Source organism: Oncorhynchus kisutch, linkage group LG22, assembly GCF_002021735.2.
Source record: "Oncorhynchus kisutch isolate 150728-3 linkage group LG22, Okis_V2, whole genome shotgun sequence".
Lineage (NCBI taxonomy): Eukaryota > Metazoa > Chordata > Actinopteri > Salmoniformes > Salmonidae > Oncorhynchus > Oncorhynchus kisutch.
Genome location: NC_034195.2, coordinates 4310570 through 4331509, shown reverse-complemented (window position 1 = coordinate 4331509; position 20940 = coordinate 4310570). Strand labels below are relative to the sequence as shown.

Genomic DNA, 20940 nt, shown 5'->3' with positions numbered 1-20940 from the left:
GTGCAGCAAGTCTGCACCTCAGGAGTAAATGTCAGTTGGCTTTTCATAGCCGATCATTAAGAGTATCTCTACCACTCCTGCTGTCTCTAGAGAGTTGAAAACAGAAGGTTTGGGACAGGTAGCACGTCCGGTGAACAGGTCAGGATTCCATAGCCCCAGGCAGAACAGTTGAAACTGGAGCAGCAGCATGGCCAGGTGGACTGGGAACAGCAATGAGTCATCATGCCAGGTAGTCCTGAGGCATGGTCCTAGGGCTCAGGTCCTCTGAGAGAGAGAAAGAGGACACCAGATAAGACAGGAGAAGTACTCCAGATATAACAAACTGAACCTAGCCCACCGACACATAAACTACTGCAGCATAAATACTGGAGGCTGAGACAGGAGGGGTCAGGAGACACTGTTTCCCCATCCGATGATACACCCAGACAGGGCCAAACAGGAAGGATATAACCCCACCCACTTTGCCAAAGCACAGCCCCCACACCATTAGAGGGATATCTTCAACCACCAACTTACCATCCTGAGACAAGGCCGAGTATAGCCCACAAAGATCTCCGCCACGGCACAACCCAAGGGGGAGCGCCAACCCAGACAGGAAGATCACATCAGTGACTCAACCCACTCAAGTGACGCACCCTTCCTAGGGACGGCATGCAAGAGCACCAGTAAGCCAGTGACTCAGACCCTGTAATAGGGTTAGAGGCAGAGAATCCCAGTGGAAAGAGGGGAACCGGCCAGGCAGAGACAGCAAGGTCTGTTCGTTGCTCCAGAGCCTTTCCATTCACCTTCACACTCCTGGGCCAGACTACACTCAATCATATGACCCACTGAAGAGATGAGTCTTCAGTAAAGACTTAAAGGTTGAGACCGAGTTTGCGTCTCTCACATTGTTAGGCAGACCATTCCATAAAAATGGAGCTCTATAGGAGAAAGCCCTGCCTCCAGCTGTTTGCTTAGAAATTCTAGGGATAATTAGGAGGCCTGCATCTTGTGACCATAGCGTACATGTAGGTATGTACGGCAGGACCAAATCAGAGAGATATGTAGGAGCAAGCCCATGTAATGCTTTGTAGATTAGCAGTAAAACCTTGAAATCAGCCCTTGCCTTGACAGGAAGCCAGTGTAGGAAAAGGCTAGCCATGGAGTAATATGATCAAAGTTTTTGGTTCTAGTCAGGATTGTAGCAGCCGTATTTAGCACTAACTGAAGTTTATTTAGTGCTTTATCCGGGTAGCCGGAAAGTAGAGCATTGCAGTAGTCTAACCTAGAAGTAACAAAAGCATGGATTAATTTTTCTGAATCATTTTTGGACAGAACGTTTCTGATTTTTGCAATGTTACGTAGATGGAAAAAAGCTGTCCTTGAAACAGTCTTGATATGTTCGTCAAAAGAGAGATCAGGTTCCAGAGTAACGCCGAGGTCCTTCACAGTTTTATTTGAGACGACTGTACAACCATTAAGATTAATTGTCAGATTCAACAGAAGATATCTTTGTTTCTTGGGACCTAGAACAAGCATCTCTCTTTTGTCCGAATTTATAAGTAGAAAGTTTGCAGCCATCCACTTCCTTATGTCTGAAACACAGGCTTCTAGCGAGGGCAATTTTGGGGCTTCACCATGTTTCATTGAAATGTACAGCTGTGTGTCATCCGCATAGCAGTGAAAGTTAACATTATGTTTTCGAATGACATCCCCAAGAGGTCAAATATTTAGTGAAAACAATAGTGGTCCTAAAACGGAACCTTGAGGAACACCGAAATTTACAGTTGATTTGTCAGAGGACAAATCATTCACAGAGACAAACTGATATCTTTCCGACAGATAAGATCTAAACCAGGCCAGAACTTGTCCGTGTAGACCAATTAGGGTTTCCAATCTCTCCAAAAGAATGTGGGGATCGATGGTATCAAAAGCAGCACTAAGGTCTAGGAGCACGAGGACAGATGCAGAGCCTCGGTCTGATGCCATTAAAAGGTAATTTACCACCTTCACAAGTGCAGTCTCAGTGCTATGATGGCGTCTAAAACCAGACTGAAGCATTTCGTATACATTGTTCGTCTTCAGGAAGGCAGTGAGTTGCTGCGCAACAGCTTATTATTATTTATTTTTTTCAATTCGATATAGGCCGATAGTTTTTATATTTTCTGGGTCAAGGTTTGGCTTTTTCAAGAGAGGCTTTATTACTGCCACTTTTAGTGAGTTTGGTACATATCTGGTGGATAGAGAGCCGTTTATTATGTTCAACATAGGAGGGCCACGCACAGGAAGCAGCTCTTTCAGTAGTTTAGTTGAACTAGGGTCCAATATGCAGCTTGAAGGTTTAGAGGCCATGATTATTTTTATCATTGTGTCAAGAGATATAGTACTAAAACACTTCAGTGTCTCTCTTGATCCTAGGTCCTGGCAGAGTTGTGCAGACTCAGGACAACTGAGCTTTGAAGGAATACGCAGATTTAAAGAGGAGTCCGTAATTTGCTTTCTAATAATCATGATCTTTTCCTCAAAGAAGTACATGAATTTATTACTGCTGAAGTGAAAGCCATCCTCACTTGGGAATGCTGCTTTTTAGTTAGGGTGCAACTGCATCTAGGGTATTGCGCAAGGTTAAACTGAGTTCCTCAGTTTGGTGGTTAACTGATTTTTGTCCTCTAACGTCCTTGGGTAGGCAGAGGGAGTCTGGAAGGGTATCAAGGAATCTTTGTGTTGTCTGTGAATTTATAGCACGATTTTTGATGATCCTTGGTTGGGGTCTGAGCAGATTATTTGTTGCAATTGCAAACGTAATAAAATGGTGGTCCGATTGTCCAGGATTATGAGGAAAAACATTAAGATCCACAACATTTATTCCATGGGACAAAACTAGGTCCAGAGTATGACTGTGACAGTGAGTAGGTCCAGAGACATGTTGGACAAAACCCACTGAGTCGATGATGGCGCCGAAAGCCTTTTGGAGTAGGTCTGTGGACTTTTCCCATGTGAATATTAAAGTAAACAAAAATGTGAATATTATCTGCTATGACTACAAGGTCCGATAGGAATTCAAGGAACTCAATGAGGAACGCTGTATATGGCCCAGGAGGCCTGTAAACAGTAGCTATAGAAAGTGATTGAGTCGGCTGCGTAGATTTCATGACTAGAAGCTCAAAAGATGAAAACGTCTTTTTTTTTTGTCAATTGAAATTTGCTATCGTAAATGTTAGCAACACCTCTGCCTTTGCGGGATGCACGGGGGATATGGTCACTAGTGTAACCAGGAGGTAAGGCCTCAATTAACACAGTAAATTCATCAGGCTTCAGCCATGTTTCAGTCAGGCCAGTGATCAGTGATTAGTTCATTGACTGTAACTGCCTTTGAAGTGAGGGATCTAACATTAAGTAGCCCTATTTTGAGATGTGAGATATCACGATCTCTTTCAATAATGGCAGGAATGGAGGAGGTCTTTATCCTAGTGAGATTGCTAAGGCGAACACCGCCATGTTTAGTTTTGCCCAACCCAGGTCGAGGCACAGACACGGTCTCAATGGGGATAGCTGAGCTGACTACACTGACTGTGCTAGTGGCAGACTAACAGCCTGCTGCCTGGCATGCACCCGATTTCATTGTGGAGCTAGAGGAGTTAGAGCCCTGTCTATGTTGGTAGATAAGATGAGAGCATCCCTCCAGCTAGGATGGAGTCCGTCACTCCTCAGCAGGCCAGGCTTGGTCCTGTTTGTGGGTGAGTCCCAGAAAGAGGGCCAATTATCTACAAATTCTATCTTTTGGGAGGGGCAGAAAACAGTTTTCAACCAGCGATTGAGTTGTGAGACTCTGCTGTAGAGCTCATCACTCCCCCTAACTGGGAGGGGTCCAGAGACAATTACTCGATGCCGACACATATTTCTAGCTGATTTACACGCTGAAGCTATGTTGCACTTGGTGACCTCTGACTGTTTCATCCTAACATCGTTGGTGCCGACATGGATAACAATATCTCTATACTCTCTACACTCACCAGTTTTAGCTTTAGCCAGCAATATCTTCAGATTAGCCTTAACGTCGGTAGCCCTGCCCCCTGGTAAACAGTGATGGCAGGATGAATCGTTTTAAGTCTAATACTGCGGGTAATGGAGTCGCCAATGACGAGGGTTTTCAATTTGTCAGAACTAATGGTGGGAGGCTTCGGCGTCTCAGACCCCGTAACGGGAGGAGTAGAGACCAGAGAAGGCTTGGCCTCTGACTCCGACTCGCTGCTTAATGGGGAAAACCGGTTGAAAGTTTCTGTCGGCTGAATGAGCGACACTGGTTGAGCATAACTACAGCATTTCCCTCCAGAAACCATGAGAAAGTTGTCCGGCTGAGGGGACATTGCCTCCAGAAGCCATGAGAAAGTTGTCCGGCTGAGGGGACCATGCGAGGGGATTTATACTAACGTTATTATTTGTACTTACTGGTGCCACAGAAGCTGTTTCATCCTTTCCTACACTGAAATTACCCTTGCCTAACGATTGCTTCTGAAGCTGGGCTTGCAGCACAGCTATCCTCGCTGTAAGACGATCGTTCTCCTGTATATTATGAGTATAGCGACTGCAATTAGAAGGCATTATGTTAATGTTACTACTTAGCTTCGGCTGTTGGAGGTCCTGACGAACCATGTCCAGATAAAGCGTCCGGAGTGAAAAAGTTGAATGAAAAAAAGTTGAGGGGAAAAACCCAAAATATAAACGGTAATTAAAAAGTAAAAACCGTAAAGTTGTCAGGTAGCAAAGTAAGGTTGACAACAAAACGCACAGCAACACGTAAACAAGTCTGCAAGTTGTGACCGGAAATGGCGTCACACATGTGTGCATGTGCGCATCCACATCCCAGGCAGGGTAGTAATGGGAAGAGTGATGCACTCTAGGGAAAGATGGTGTTCCTTCAAAAATGAGGTAGTTTGAGTGTACATACCAGGGTTGTGCTCAATTCTGAATTGAATAGAGAATGCCTCATTAATTCCAATTGAATTTGAATTGAAGTAGTAAACAGGATGCAGAATTGCAATTAGAATTTGAATGAAAGGGAATTGAATTCAGTCAAATTCAATCAAATGTAAATGACTCTTCTATATTAGGTCTAGTCTATACAGATATACATATTGTACATGTAAAAATGCATGTAAAATATTGTTGAAACAATTGATTTTCAGGACAAACTCTTAATGCATGATCAATGAAAACAACCTCCATGCAAATATTCCAATATTAATAATAATAATAATAATAATAATAATATTAGGTCTAGTCTATACAGATATACATATTGTACATGTAAAAATGCATGTAAAATATTGTTGAAACAATTGATTTTCAGGACAAACTCTTAATGCATGATCAATGAAAACAACCTCCATGCAAATATTCCATGTTGTTATATTTAATTAATATTCATTCATTCATTAATCAAAATAAAGAAAATCCCAGAATGCATTAGCCCTCAAGTTGACCCTAAAAGCCTTCAAAGAGAAAACCACAAATATTATGGTCGGTGGACATATAATTGGCTATTCTAAGCACAAAGGTTAAAAGAATTTCAATGAAACCTCAGGTTCTATGACTGAGCGGAATTTTTTTGAATTGCACTGAATTAAATTCGACTTCCTGTCACTCAAATTCTACATGATGTGGGATGTGGCCAATTGTAATTTCAACTCATGAGTTGAATGGGAGTCAATTCCAAAATCCTGGATGGAGCACAACGCTGGTACACACCAGTGGCTTGCATCACACACACACACACACACACACACACACACACACACACACACACACACACACACACACACACACACACACACAGCTATCTGTGTGTAATTGGAGCAGGCAGTTGACACAGGGGACAGTGAGAGAGGCAGGAGATGCATCAGGCAGACAAGGTTATACATCAAGGTCAGAGGAAGTGTGTGTCACTGAATTCTCTCCTTCCCTTCAGTGCATGTACACATACCATACATACATACGTGTGTCAGAAAATGTAGTACGTTTTTTTCATTTGATAGTCTGCTACACAAACAAAAAAACACTTTCACTTTGCTGAAACTATGACAGCCAAACCAAAGATCCTCTTTGCTATCAAGACCCAGTTTCAGCTTGTATCCGCGTACTGTAAACAGTCAGGTTCACCCTGCAGAGCGTTGGGATGCGTTCTGTGCATTGCTCCTGCTTCTACAACATCTTGAATCAAATCCCCCCTCATCTTCCTCACTTATCTCCCTCTCCAAATCAACCCTCCTATCCCCTAGGGTTGTCACGATACCAATATTGCAATACCATGACAATACTGGATTTTCATGAAGCAGACTGAACTTTATGGTCTTTTACAAACCAGCTCTATGTGAAATACTGTGTGATATAGCTTTAAAAAAATAAACAAATGTGACTCTGGGTGACAACAGAAAGTCAGCTTAATGTTTTGTCTCCTTGCCATGATACTTCAGAGTATGACTGGGACAACCCTACCTGTCCCCCTGTTCTCTCTCCTCCTCTATCTGACTTTCTGGCGATGGTGCAGTGTGAGGGGATGTGGGCACTGTAGCTGCTTTGAAGGCACCTCAGGGTTGGTCGTTATATAAGTCTGGACTTGGCAGGGCTTCCCCCCGTCACTGCAGAACCACCCCTATTGTCTCACTTCTCTGTTGTCTCACTAACGGTCTCACGTCTCTACTGCCTTACCGCTCTACTGTCTCAGTAATGTCACAAATCTATTGTATCACTTCTCTCTCACCTCTACTGTCTCACTGATATCTCACCCCTCAACTATCTCTTCTCTCTGCTGTTGCCCAACTCTGTCTCATCTCTCTACATTTTCTACTAGCGGGTTAACTTAATTTCCATCTCTGGTCTCACCCCTCTACCATCTCACCTCTGGCTCATTAAAGGTATTCAATACACACAGAGTTTTTAGCTGATATCAGATGATGGGCCAAAAGCTTTGCTGTCTCAGTTATATAAAACCCTGTCTGGTAACCGCACTGTTGCTCTCCGCCCTGTCCCCTTATTAAGAATTCAGTGCGGGGAATGAAGGTCACTTGTCCCTCTGAATTTGTCTGTGCCAGTATTGCAATGCTGACATACTTGTTCTCTCCATCTGTCTGTCTCTACCCTCTCTCTCTCTCTCTTCCCCGCCACTCGTTTTCAACCCCTTTCTCTCTTTCCTAGGTGAGAGCTTTGAGCAGAGCCCTCTACGGAGGTCCTTCAAGTCCAAGGTTCTGGCCCACTACCCTGAGAGCACAGACAGGAGTCCCTTCAACAGAGATGCAGTCAACATGGTAAGACAGTGGGGCTAGGATACATTTAGAGAACTTAGCAAAAGGTTAAGTCTGTCTTTTATGTCATTTTGGCTGTTTTAGCCCTTTATGGAAAGATGGTTGTTTTGAAAATGGCCTCATTTCATGCATTCATTACAAGAAAGTATAGCTTCTGTTGTGCACATATTTTACACAGAATAGAGGACTTTCCATTTGTTGTTTGTGCACTATTGTGCACTATTGGGATAGTTCATCTCCTTCCCCAGAGGCAGATGAACTGGTGGAGACCATTTTTATGTCTCTGCGTGCAGTTTTGAAGGAAGTGGCTAACTAGCGTTAGCGCAATGCTAACTAGCGTTAATTGAACCATTTGAAAGTGGTTGGGCAAATGTCTGATTGTTTGGCAAGAGCCTTAAATGCCATCACGTCTTTATTTTGTTCTCCGGTACCATAATGCATTTATCTTTCATGCGAATGAGAGAATATTTTCCGTTTTTAAGTGTTTATTTTCATGGCACACTCTTGTATCTACAAGTCTGGATGATAAAAGCGTTAGGGCAGGAACTCAACACAATCTACTAACATAGATGAACCAATAAAAAAAAACTTGAGTTGTTTTTGGTGAAAAGTTCAAAGTTGTTGTGAGCAGTCTCCCTACAGACACTGAGGTACTTTGTAGCAGATAGAGAGCCTTTTCATGGAGCCACACTCTGGTTCTTTCCACAAATAAGGACCCTTTTGACCACTAGTCTTTAATGTTGTTTGTCAGAATGAAAGCTCTTCAGAATGATTTGACCCCTCTAATCCCTGTCCATAATCACTTGCGTTTGATTTAAGAGCAGGCTATTGAAGGCAGTTGAGATTGTTTGCCAACTCTTTCTGTACCTTCCCCTACCTCGTCTTCCTCTCCTATCACTCTCTCTCTCGCCCCTTTATTTTCTTTTTCCTCTGCTATGTCCTCTAAAACATCCCAACTCGCTCTTCCTTCGACATCTCTCCCACCTCTATTCCATTCACCATCCTCTCACTCCTCTCTCTCGCTCTTTTTCTCCCCACCTCACCTCCTTCCTCTTCCCATGTCTCTCTTCCTCCCTTCATATCTCTCTCCTCACCCTCTCTCTCCTTTCTTCATCTCTCATTCTCCATCTTCCTCCTTCATCTCTCTCTCTCTCTCTCTCTCTCTCTCTCTCATCCCCAGCTCTGCATGCCGCACGGCCTGTCGTTCCGTAGTCAGGCGGACGGCCGCGAGCACCACTTCCACTCCTTCACGGTCGCCCAGGACGACGGCACGCGCTCCTATGGCTTCGTGCACACGTACTACGAAGCAGTGACAAGTGCCCAGATCACCACGGCGATGCAGACCCTTCATCAGATGCACCATGTGGAGCACTACTCCACCTCCTCTTCGTCATCTTCCTCCGCCTCCTCGCCCTCCACATCCAGCATGGACTCTCTGGTGAGCAGCCTGGATGAGTTGGATGCCGACTCCCTGTCGGCTTGTTTGGGCTGCGCGGCGGGCTCCTTCCAGCCGGCCCGGGACACCCTGTATGCCTCCAAGGCCCTCTGCCTCCTCACGCCCCTCCCCTTCCTGCACGCCGCCCACCACTTCCTGTCCCAGTTGCACCAGACGGTGACATCGCAAGCGGCCCCGCCACTGCCTTTGGAGAGCTACATCCACAACATCCTGTACGAGGTGCCCGTGCCGCCGCCCGGTCGTTCGCTCCAGTTCCACGGGGTCCAGGGGCCTATCGTGTGCCAGCAGCCCGGCCCAGAGGAGCTCCCGCTCGGGGACTACCCACTGGGAGAGGCCTTCTCCCTGCTGGGGGTGGAGAACATGGTGAGGCTGCTCACCTCTGTGCTGCTGGAGACCCAGGTCCTGCTCTACTCACAGGGTAAGCACCAAAAGATCAGGCAGCATTTTCTGAAAGATCACCTGCCTAGGTTGTGTTTCGATCATTTTTCAAATGTAACCCAAAAGTGTGCACTTGTTCATTTCCCATCATGCGTCTCTCTGTCTCCAGACTACCAGCGGTTGATGACGGTGGCAGAGGGCATCACCAACCTACTGTTTCCATTCCAGTGGCAGCACGTCTACCTGCCCATCTTGCCCGTGCCCCTGCACCATCTCCTGGATGCCCCCGTGCCCTTCTTGATTGGCATCCAACGGAAGGATTGCTCCCAATGCTCCACTTTGGATCTGTCCCATGAGGTATTGAATGTACTTAATTGTAAGCAAGCTAGTTACAGTGCCTCCTAAAGAGATGATTTACACCGGAGAAAAGGGGTGGGCTATCAGCTGATCATTGATGTTGATGTAAACCCGCTAGTCAGCTCGCTCTATTTCTTTGACTGGATTGACCTCTGTGTCTGTCTCTCTGCTGCGCGTATCCGCCTACCAGACCTAATTCTGACAATGATGTAGGCCGTGTTGTTCAAATGTTACACCGCTGTGGCAGTACTGTTGATATTTAAACTAGGTAGCTACACACACACTTAACCGGTGACCGCATCTCTCGAGCATGTTTGGATACCGGGCAACCTCAGTACAGGGCAGACTGGGAGCGGAGAAACTGCGCCACGGGGCGTGTCGAGAGCTCCATACGGGGCAGATCAACATGCCAACGGACACGGGATGAGGGGTGGCGAACATGACCACGACTTGCAGGCAGTGGGTTCTGAACAAAACATATCATTTTGGGGGAAATTATACCACCACCCAAAAGGGCACTTTGGAGACTGGAAGGGAAAAGGGGCATGTGCTCTGCACAGGCCCTATCTGTGTATGTGCCTTCTTAGTACTTTGTGTTTGGAACTGTAGGCAACGGTGGCTTAATTTTTTTTTTTTTTATTACCCTCAAAATGCCTTTATTTAACCAGTCTTTTATTGAGAACACATTTCTTCTTTAAATACGACCTGACCAAGAGGGAGCAACCATTTTTAAATGGTTTGAAGTTGACCTGGGAGGAGCAGGAGGACAAACGATGTTCTCATGTAGTCCAAAGTTCATATTTCTTTAATAAGAATGGGAGGTTGCTGAGTCCACACACCTAGTTAGTTTTAAATCCACTCTTCAATTACAATTCAACTGGCCAAACCAACTGGCTATACCATAGACTTTGAAGCATTCTATACTGAACAAAAAGATAAACACAACATGCAACTATTCCAAAGATTTTACTGAGTTACAGTTCATATATGGAAATCAGTCAATTGAAATGAATTCAGTAGGCCCTGATCTATGGATTTCACATGACTGGGAATACAGATATGGATTTCACATGACTGGGAATACAGATATGGATTTCACATGACTGGGAATACAGATATGGATTTCACATGACTGGGAATACAGATATGGATTTCACATGACTGGGAATACAGATATGGATTTCACATGACTGGGAATACAGATATGGATTTCACATGACTGGGAATACAGATATGGATTTCACATGACTGGGAATACAGATATGGATTTCACATGACTGGGAATACAGATATGCATCTGTTGGTCACAGATACCTTTATAAAACTTTTTTTTTTAAATTAATACAAAAAAGGTAGGGACGTAAATCAGAAAACCAGTCAGTATCTAGTGTGACAACCATTTTCCTCATGCAGCGCGACACGTCTCCTTCGCATAGAGTTGATCATGCTGTTGATTGTGGCCTGTGGAACGTTGACCCACTCCTCTTCAAATGGCTGTGCCAAGTTGCTGGATTGTGTACAGATCCTTGCGACACGGGGGCCGTGCATTATCATGCTGAAACATGAGGGGATGGCGGCGGATGAACGGCACGACAACAGGCCTCAGGATATCGACATGGCATCTCTGTGCATTCAAATTGCCATCAAGAAAATGCAATTGTCTTCGTTGTCCGTAGCTTTTACCTGCCCATACCATAACCCCACCTCCACCATGGGGCACTCTGTTCACAACGATGACATCAGCAAACCGCATGCCCACACAATGCCATACACGTGGTCTGCGGTTGTGAGGGTGGTTGGACGTACTGCCAAATTCTCTAAAACGATGCTGGAGGTGGCTTATGGTAGAGAAATTAACATTAAATTATCTGGCAACAGCTCTGGTGGACATCCTTGCTGTCAGCATGCCAATTGCACTCTCCCTCAAGACTTTAGACATCTGTGGCATTGTGTTACGTGAAAACTGCACATTTTAGAGTTGTCCCCGGCACAAGGTGCACCTGTGTAATGATCCTGCTGTTTAATCATCTTCTTGATATGCCACACCTGTCAGGCGGATGGAGAAATGCTCACTAAACAGGGATGTAAACAAATTTGTGCACAACATTTTTGAGAAATAAGCTTTATTGTGCATATGGAACATTTCTGGGATCTTTTATTGCAGCTCATGAAACATGGGACCGACATTTTAGCGTTTATATTTTTGTTCAGATTAGTTCTCTGTAGCATTCTACTGGGCATTTTGATACACCTTCTGACTGGCATTCTAGCAGGCATTCACTGACCTTGGAAAAAACATTCCAACAAGCATTCGAACACAATGCACCGTTTCACTGTAGCGTTTCTAATAACAGGCATTCCATTACGCAATGTAACAGGCAGTGAAAAGAGCTTTGTAACATTTGCTGCATTCTTGCAGTGCCTGCACTAATCCATCCTATTATAGTTGCATTATAACCCCCCCGAGCTCTCTGGTGTTGGAGAACATAGAAATTCACATAGCTCCTCCGCTTCTCCCTTCTCTCCCCAAATCCAATTCTCCATCCCTCAACGAAAGATCGCGTCGTTTCACACAAGCATTTCGCTAGGCATGCGTCCCAAATGGCACCCTAAACCCTGTGTAAAGGTGCCATTTGGGACACAGTTTTAGGAGTTTTCTTTGAAGTGCTAGAGCTGGCCCAGAGAGAGGGAGCAGGAGACATCAGTAGAGAGAGAGAGGTGGGAGGAGGAAGGCATCAAGCAACACATTTCTAAAGATATCAGACAACGTGAATAATTAAGGTTTAAGAATTCCACAGTTTATTTCTGGATGTATGTGAGAGGGTAGGGGGGCCACAGGAGGCAGCAATAGAATGCACACTTAGCAGATTGTGGAACGCATCCCGACCCTATCCTGTGTATTAAATATCTATCTGTCTACAACCCCTTTTTTCCAGCAGGATTAAGTGCGTTTTATCTGTATCCTTATCTAAAGTCATGGCTTTTTAAAAAGCACATAGCTTTTGATGGCATTTAGCTGATGTGTCACAGTACAGTGGGATGTCAACATATTTTGTCATGGTAAATTGGGTCAACATACTCCGAGGGGGAAGGCGAGGGCGTGGTTTATGTTGCCATGAGAAGTGGAGGGGGAAGGCGAGGGCGTGGTTTATGTTGCCATGAGAAGTGGAGGGGGAAGGCGAGGGCGTGGTTTATGTTGCCATGAGAAGTGGAGGGGGAAGGCGAGGGCGTGGTTTATGTTGCAATGAGAAGTGGAGGGGGACGGCGAGGGCGTGGTTTATGTTGCAATGAGAAGTGGAGGGGGAAGGCGAGGGCGTGGTTTATGTTGCAAGCTTTCCAATGAGAAGTGGAGTGGGAAGGCGAAGGCGTGGTTTATGTTCCCATGAGAAGTGGAGCGACAATGCTTCAATCCTATGAACTTTTAAAGGCACATTCTTTGATATTTACATGTTTGATCATTTAAATGAATGATACCCACTGTTCATGCCTGTTCATGATGAATATCACTGTCTTTTCTTAAGTTGAGGAGTGGGCCTTTAAACTAGAACTGTAAACAAATGGTGGTCTGTGTGAATCTGTCTCATCACATGCAGTTAAGTAATAAACTGGACCATGGCATAACGTCAGTGCTAAATTTGGACCAACAGAGTGTCACTTAAGCAGAGCACACTGTTGATGCTGTTATGGGATTTCATGGTGTCGGTCTCTGACATAGTCTGTGTCAGGCCAGTGCCTGCTAAGCTTCTCTCCAGAGGTCGACTCGTTTCTCTGACTGTTTTCCGCATTGACGGACATTTTGTCAGTGAATGAGGGGATGTGCAATGAAACAGTTTCCCCCCTCTGCAACCAGAGGGGGGAAAAAATTCTCGACCACCTTTACTCCACACAGAGAGATGCGTACAAAGCTCTCTCTCGCCCTCCATTTGGCTCATCTGACCATAATTCTATCCTCCTGATTCCTGCTTACAAGCAAAAATGAAAGCATGAAGCACCAGTGACTCGGTCTATAAAAAGGTGGTCAGATGAAGCAGATGTTAAACTACAGGACTGTTTTTCTAGCACAGACTGGAACATGTTAAGGGATTCTTCCGATGACATTGAGGAGTTCACCACATCAGTCACTGGCTTTATCAATAAGTGCATCGAGGACGTTGTCCCCACAGTGACTGTGCGTACATACCCTAACCAGAAACCATGGATTACAGGCAACATCCGCACTGAGCTAACACCTAGAGCTGCCGTTTTCAAGGAGCGGGACTCTAACCCGGAAGCTTATAAGAAATCCCCTCCGACGAACCATCAAACAGGCAAAGCGTCAATACGGGACTAAGACCTATCAGACAAGCTAAACTACTTCAATGCTACGCTTCGAGGCAAATAACACTGAAACATGCATGAGAGCACCAGCTGTTCCGGAAGACTTTGTGATCACGCCCTCTACAGCCGATGTGAGAAAGACCTTTAAACAGTTCAACATTCACAAGGACACAGGGCCAGACGGATTACCAGGATGTGTACTGCGAGCATGCGCTGACCGACTGGCAAGTGTCTTCACTGACATTTTCAACCTCTCCTTGTCCGAGTCTGTAATACCAACATGTTTTAAGCAGGCCACCATAGTCCCTGTGGCCAAGAACACGTCTGTAGCCATGAAATCCTTTGAAAGTCTTGTCATTGCTCACATCAACACTATTTTCCCAGAAACCCTAGTCCCACTCCAATTTGCATACCGCACCAACAGATCCACAGATGATGCAATCTCTATTGCACTCCACACTGCCCTTTCCCACCTGGACAACAGGAACACCTATGCGAGACAGCTATTTATTGACACTACAGCTCAGTGTTCAATACCGTAGTGCCCTCAAAGCTCATCACTAAGCTAAGGACCCTGGGACTAAACACCTCCTTCTGCAGCTGGATCCTGGACTTCCTGACGGGCCGCCCCCCCAGGTGGTGAGAGTAGGTAACAACACATCCACCACGCTGATCCTCAACACGGGGGCCCCTCAGGGGTACGTGCTCAGCTCCTGTACACCCTGTTCACTCATGACAGCACGGTCAGGCACGACTCCAACTCCATCATTAAGTTTGCCGATGACACAACAGTGGTAGGCCTGATCACTGACGAGACAGCCTATAGGGAGTTCAGAGACCTGACCGTGTGGTGCCAGGACAACAACCTCTCCCTCAACGTGATCAAGACAAAGGAGATGATTGTGGACTACATGAAAAGGAGGACCTAAGCCCTCATTCTCATCGACGGGGCTGTAGTGGAGTAGGTTGAGAGCGTCAAGTTCCTTTGGTGTCCACATCACCAACAAACTAACATGGTCCAAGCAGCACACCAAGACAGTTGTGAAGAGGGCACGACAAAACCTATTCCCCCTCAGGAGACTGAAAAGATTTGGCATGGGTCCTCAGATCCTCAAAAGGTTTTACAGCTGCACCATCAAGAGTATCCTGCCTGACTGGTTGCATCAAGGCACTACAGAGGGTAGTGTGTATGGCCCAGTACATCTCCGGGGCCAAACTTCCTGCCATCCAGGACCTCTATACCAGGCGGTGTCGGAGGAAGACCCTAGTCATAGACTGTTCTCTCTGCTACCGCACGGCAAGCGGTACCGGAGCGCCAAGTCTAGTTCTAAGAGGCTTCTAAACAGCTAAGACTCCTGAACAGCCAATCAAATTGCTACCCAGACTAGACCCCCCCCCCCCCCCAATGCTGCTGCTACTCTCTGTTATTATGTATTCGTAGTCACTTTAATAACTCCACCTACATCGACACCAGTGCCCCCCGCACATTGACACATTGACTCTGTACCGGTACCACCTGTATAAATCCCCGCTATTGTTATTTACTGCTGCTCTTCAATTATTTGTTATTCTTATCTCTTATTTTCTTAAAACTGAATGGTTGGTTAAGGGCTTGTAAGTAAGCATTTTACTGTAGGGTCTACACCGGTTGTATTCGGCGCATGTGACAAATAAAATTTGATTTGATTTGAACTTGGCCTGGTCCCAGATCTTTGGCTGTTTAGCCAACTCCAATTGTTCTGGTTGACTCTACAGCGCAAAGAGATCTGGGACCAGGCTACGTGAAACTAGTATGCCAAGAGAGACAGGGTTTTTAGAGAGGAAAGGGAGAGAGGAGGTGAAAGGAGAGATGAGATGTAGGCGAAATGAGGAAAAGAGAGAGTGATCTGGGGAAGAGAGGGATTTGAAACGAGCTGCACCTTTTTATACCCACTGTAAACTGTGTACAACTGTAAACTGTGTACATGACGAGTAACATGTTTTTTTTGATCTGTCCCCCTTCCAGGCCAACCTGTGCTTTGTGGACATAGACAACCACCGTGTGGATCCACCCGAGGACCTGCCCCTCTTCCCAGACCAGCCCGAGCTCATCCTCGAGCTGAACGAGGTGCTGCTGCGTTTCGGCCTCCAGCCACATGGTGGCGCCACCACCGGCAACCCCGCCCCTGCCGCTCCCCTCTGCCTCAGCAGCCTCGTCCTGGAGGATCTGATGGAAGACAGGCGCAATGGGAACCTGGGAGGGGAGGAGTTGGCCGTGCTGGAACGACTGCAGGCACTAGCCAGGAGGTGTGGAGAAGGAGGGGTGGAGGGGGGAAAGACCCTTGGACGGGCGTTCCAGGAGGAGGAGGAGGAACTGAATGCGGCCAAAATGAACGTGCAGCTGAGGGAGGTGTTCGCAGGGCGTTTTGCCGTCATTTTCGGGAGGTACGAAGAGTTTGTGATCCACAGCGCTCCCGACCTGGAGTCCTGGCTAGGCAACCGTGACGGAACCAGCAACTTTGATAAGGTAATGGTGAAGATTGATCGACAGTCACTCACTGAAGGAATACCATAGACACGCATTATATCCATAGGCTACTCCTTCACAGTCAGTAATCATACATACATTCACAAGAAGCTCTCATTCAGGATAGAAGCAATGTTCGCCCGCTGTTACTGCTTTAACTGGTTAGTGGTATCACCAGGGCTCCTTCCTGTCGGTGCAGCCTGCCCCGCACCTGCACTTCCTGTCCTGGTTCCTGGAGACGGCCATGTTCTCATCATTCTTGGACAGCAAGGTGTTGTCTCGCTGGGCCGACCAGGAGCCACTGCAGCGTGTGTTCGACGGCCGCCTGGAGAGGGAGCACCCTTACGACACGTTGGAGGATGACCCCGGCAACCGTCGCTACAGGAAGTGCAGCGTGCTCCACAAGTCAGGTGGGTGGGTGACTGCAGGGTGTGGAAATTGGATCCAGGGGTGTTACAGTAGTACTCACATTTCCATTATTCTTCTTATTCTTATTATTATTTTTGCTAACTGCATCCGGTTGGCCCCCCAGTCCTCCTATCTCTGGGTCATGTTCATTAGAAAATATTTTAAAATCTTTTGCAACAGTAAATGAAAATGAGTTCAGATAGTCCCTCACTCTTGTAGTCTGCTGGTGCCTGATGAACACGGTCCGTTTGTCCAATGCACAGAGTATATTGAGAGGCAGAGATTAGGTAAAGATCCTGAGAGTTGCCAAAACCCGGAATGTGACTTTCAAACCATTATACATCTCGCATTGTATGGGTTAGCGGATTCGTCTTGGCCTTTTTTTCTTTCGATGGAGCGGCTGCGACATAGAATAAAAGATGAGTGAGGGATGGGGGATATTTGTTCTGGTGAAATTAGAGGGGAAATTAAGTTCACTATCAATCTGAGAGAAGACCAAATTGTAAAAAAGGGAGAGTGGAGGGTAAAAGAGGTAGAAAATGATATATGAGGGGGAGAAAGGGAGGTAGACTGAGAAGGGGATTCTTTAGAGCGGTGGAGGATGGGGAGGGGGGATAAGTAGCATATGATGAGAGGAGGAGGGAGAAAACAGTACATTTTTTCCCTATAATGAGAGCCCCAAAACTCTCGGCTTTGAAGTACTGCCAAGTGCTCTGCCAAGCTCTCTCTCTCTTTCTGTTTCTCTCTCTCTCTCTCTGTTTCTATCTCTCTTTCTGATTCCCTCTCTCTTTCTCTCTCTTTCTCTCTCTCACTCTTTCTGTTTCTCTCTCTCTTTCTGTTTCTCTCTCTCTCTTTCTGTTTCTCTCACTCTTTCTGTTTCTCTTTCTCTCTCTCTTTCTGTTTATCTCTCTTTCTGTTTCTCTCTCTCTCTGTTTGTTTCTCCCTTTATCTCTCCCTTGAGTTTCCCAGAAATGTGTCTTTCAAAGGGAACCAGATAGGGTTCACTTCCATATCGTGACAACAACACATGACTGTAGTTATGTACAAAGAGCTTTACAGATCATAGACTTACATACAGTATGACAATGATCAGAAATTCTCTATTCAGAAACACGCATATACAATGATCATTCAATGTAAGACTTCTATGTAGAGGAATGAAAAGCTAGAAATGAGGAAGTGATAACGCTGTTGGTAGAGCATGGCACTTGCAATGCCAGGATTGTGGGTTCGATTCCTGCTGCGACCGTCCATACAAAAACGATGCACGCATGTCTATAAGTCACTTTGGCATATATTCATATTATTTTACTGCCCTATCCTGGTTACACATCTACCATAGTTTCTGGAAATGACCGCATGGAAGGATAATACCAGAGACAGCACAGTACAGTTTGGGTCAGCACTATAATGTGAAAAGGTTCATTGGCACTGCCTCTCCGACAGCATTCTCCAGTAGGCCCCACTCACATCGCCCACCTCTATTTTGCTCTGATCCCTAGCCCAGGCCATGGAACGCAGGTTGCTGAAGGTTGACCACACGGCCATCCACCCCCACCTGTTGGACATGAGGATCGGCCAAGGTCGACACCAACAGGGCTGCTTCCCCAGGCTGCAGGCTGATGTACTGGCACAGGGACATAACACCAATAAGTAAGTGACATACACCCATATATACACACTGACACACAAGAATGATCTAAGCACACACGCACACAAATCACCTGCATGCACCCAAACACACAATGTACACTGAGTCTGATGCAGTTGCCCCTGTGTACAGGTGGTCAAGCCGTAACACTCGCAGGAGCGACATTAAGAGACCAGTGACCAATGACACGACATCAGGACTGGGCAATGACCAGAGAGAGGTAAACACCTGCTTTACCTATGGCCCTGTCCAAAATCAACCACTAGCCCTTTCCCTTAACTGGTGTAAGCAATATGGTGATGCCTTCACATTTCTTTGCATGACCATCATTCTGGATTCTTCGGGGGGGGTTTTAAAAGTGGAAAAAATGAAATGAGCCAGGTAGTCCCTCTCTGTTTTAGTCCGATCTACAAACCCAGGATGGGTAGGGGCTAGGAAAGGAGTTATTGGTTGTTTTCAGAATTAACATTATTTTTGTGTCTGATTGGCTCGTGCTCTCTGGGTTTATCCGTTAGAAGTATTCCCCGGGGAGGAGGAGCCTAAACCAGTCCAAGCTTCTTGACCCCTCCCCCTCAGCTGTCACTCAAATCCAGCGGGGGTTTGTGGAGGGGCTCCTGAGTGAATGTCGCCTGAAGGTAAGGGGTCTCCTGACCCACCACAGCAGGGGCACATCATCTTTCAGTTGGGCATCGACTCTAGACAATCACACAGCATATTAGAGGTAGAGTGATTGTCCAAAATGGAACCATATTCCCTATATTGTTCTCCACTTTTGGAGAAATGCAGTGTGAGTGTGCAGTGCATCTGTAGCTGAAAAATGTCAGTTTTGTGACCTCTGATTGTTGAAATGATAACATAAATCAAGACTACATTCAATGAGGGCCAAGTCCTCCTAACTTGAGTTGTGGGTGCTTAATTCTGACCCTTGCATGAATCATGTATTGACATGTGTCCCAATTCTCCACACTTCTCCTAAAGTGTACCCTAGCACACCCCCCGTCATGGACCTAAAATCCTTAAATCAAGTCCACACTTCGGTAGAAGGGTGTAGAATTGGGACGCAGGCTAAGAGTAAGAAGTCAGGATTTAGGCCCGATTTAGTGTTTGTTGTGTGTCTCTGTGTGGTGCAGACCAGGCGTATGTTGATGGAGAGGATGGGGAAGGAGAGTGTGGAGCTGGGTCAGGGTGAGGCCAGCATCACAGGTCTGCAGGAGAACACACTGATACACAGCCTCTGTGACCTGCTGGAGAGGACCTGGGGCCACGGGCTGCTGCTCAAACAGGTTCGTAACAAACATACACAAACACACGTTCAAACATACTGTAATCACACACTGCTGTTTTGCCGTGATTGAGTGTTTGTTCCGTCCAGGGAAGGTCGGCTCTGTGGTCCCACCTGCTCCACTGCCAGGCCAATGGGGAGAAGATGGAGCCACCATCACCTGCCGAGTCTCCAGGTCAGAGCAGATACCTTCTAGCCTGTTTGTGCTGCCAATGACAATGATCATTGGAATTTAATTTCCAGCACAAACAGATCTGGGACCAGGCTAGACACATACAAGGAATGTAGTATAGTAATCTAATCATGCCTCAATCATTCTATGTTCTGGTCTGCTAGCATCACCTGTCATTAACAAGATAATAGTTTGTCTGTTACGTGTACTCTGTCAAGTCTGATCACATCTGCCAATCACTCTCTCTTCCTGGTTACAGTGTCCAATGGGCTGGACAGCATGAGGCTAGAGGAGGGGCTTGCACCCCCGAAGGGCTCCTTTGTACAGGATATGAGGTAATAAAGCGCAACATAACCCAAATGGACAGTGCAACACAACCCAAAACAGTGCAATCTTTGAAAACTGTTGAATTTCTGATAGCGTTTTTAAACATGTTTGTTTTAGGTTTGTCCAGACTATGAGTGAGGGTCTCAGTGAGATGGGTCGGGCGCGGGCCTGGATCCATCTTTCCCTGGAGAAGAAAGTGCTCTCGCAACACCTCAAACTGCTGCTGGCCAACCAGAACCTAATCAGGTATACACACATACCCTCTTCACACTACTGACCGCAATCATTCCTGTTCCTACGAACTTCATGCTACAATGACTACCGCCCTGTAGCACTCACTTCTGTAATCATGAAGTGCTTTGAGAGTTATGGCACACTATCAACTCCGCCATCCCAGCCCCCTCTAGACCCACTCCAATTTGAATACTGGCCCAACAGATCCATAGACAATGCAATCGAAATTGCCCTCCACACTGCCCTCACCCACCTAGATAAGAGGAATACCTACGTGAGAAATGCTGTTCAGTGACTAAAGCTCAGCATTCAACACCATTGTCTCCTTTAAGCTCATCACCAAGCTTGGGACTCTGGGTCTGAACACCTCCCTCTGCAAATGGATCCTAGATTTCCCGACGGGCCGACCCCAGGTGGTGAGGGTAGGCAACATCACATCTGCCACCCGTAACACAGGGGGCCCCACAGGGGTGTGTGCTTCGTCCCCTCCTGTACTTCCTGTTCTATCCACGACTGCGTGGCCACGCACGACTCCAGCACCATCAAGTTCGCTGACGACACGGCGGTGGCAG

At 46.3% G+C, this 20940-nt stretch overlaps 1 protein-coding gene across 2 annotated transcripts in view; it reads left to right on the top strand.

Annotated features, from left to right (window-relative positions):
* Positions 1-20940, top strand: part of LOC109867807 (DENN domain-containing protein 5B-like) — a 56162-nt gene that overhangs the window by 8092 nt on the left and 27130 nt on the right. Inside the window, exons 2-13 of one of the 2 annotated variants that reach the window (XM_020457117.2) lie at positions 7174-7283; positions 8461-9154; positions 9284-9471; positions 15794-16294; positions 16473-16704; positions 18205-18355; positions 18486-18573; positions 18869-18988; positions 19484-19636; positions 19726-19810; positions 20067-20142; positions 20252-20380. In XM_020457117.2, the coding sequence (XP_020312706.2) occupies positions 7174-7283; positions 8461-9154; positions 9284-9471; positions 15794-16294; positions 16473-16704; positions 18205-18355; positions 18486-18573; positions 18869-18988; positions 19484-19636; positions 19726-19810; positions 20067-20142; positions 20252-20380 (2527 nt within the window). The remainder of the gene's footprint in view (positions 1-7173; positions 7284-8460; positions 9155-9283; positions 9472-15793; positions 16295-16472; positions 16705-18204; positions 18356-18485; positions 18574-18868; positions 18989-19483; positions 19637-19725; positions 19811-20066; positions 20143-20251; positions 20381-20940) is intronic. The other variant, XM_031801670.1, reaches the window with a different exon arrangement.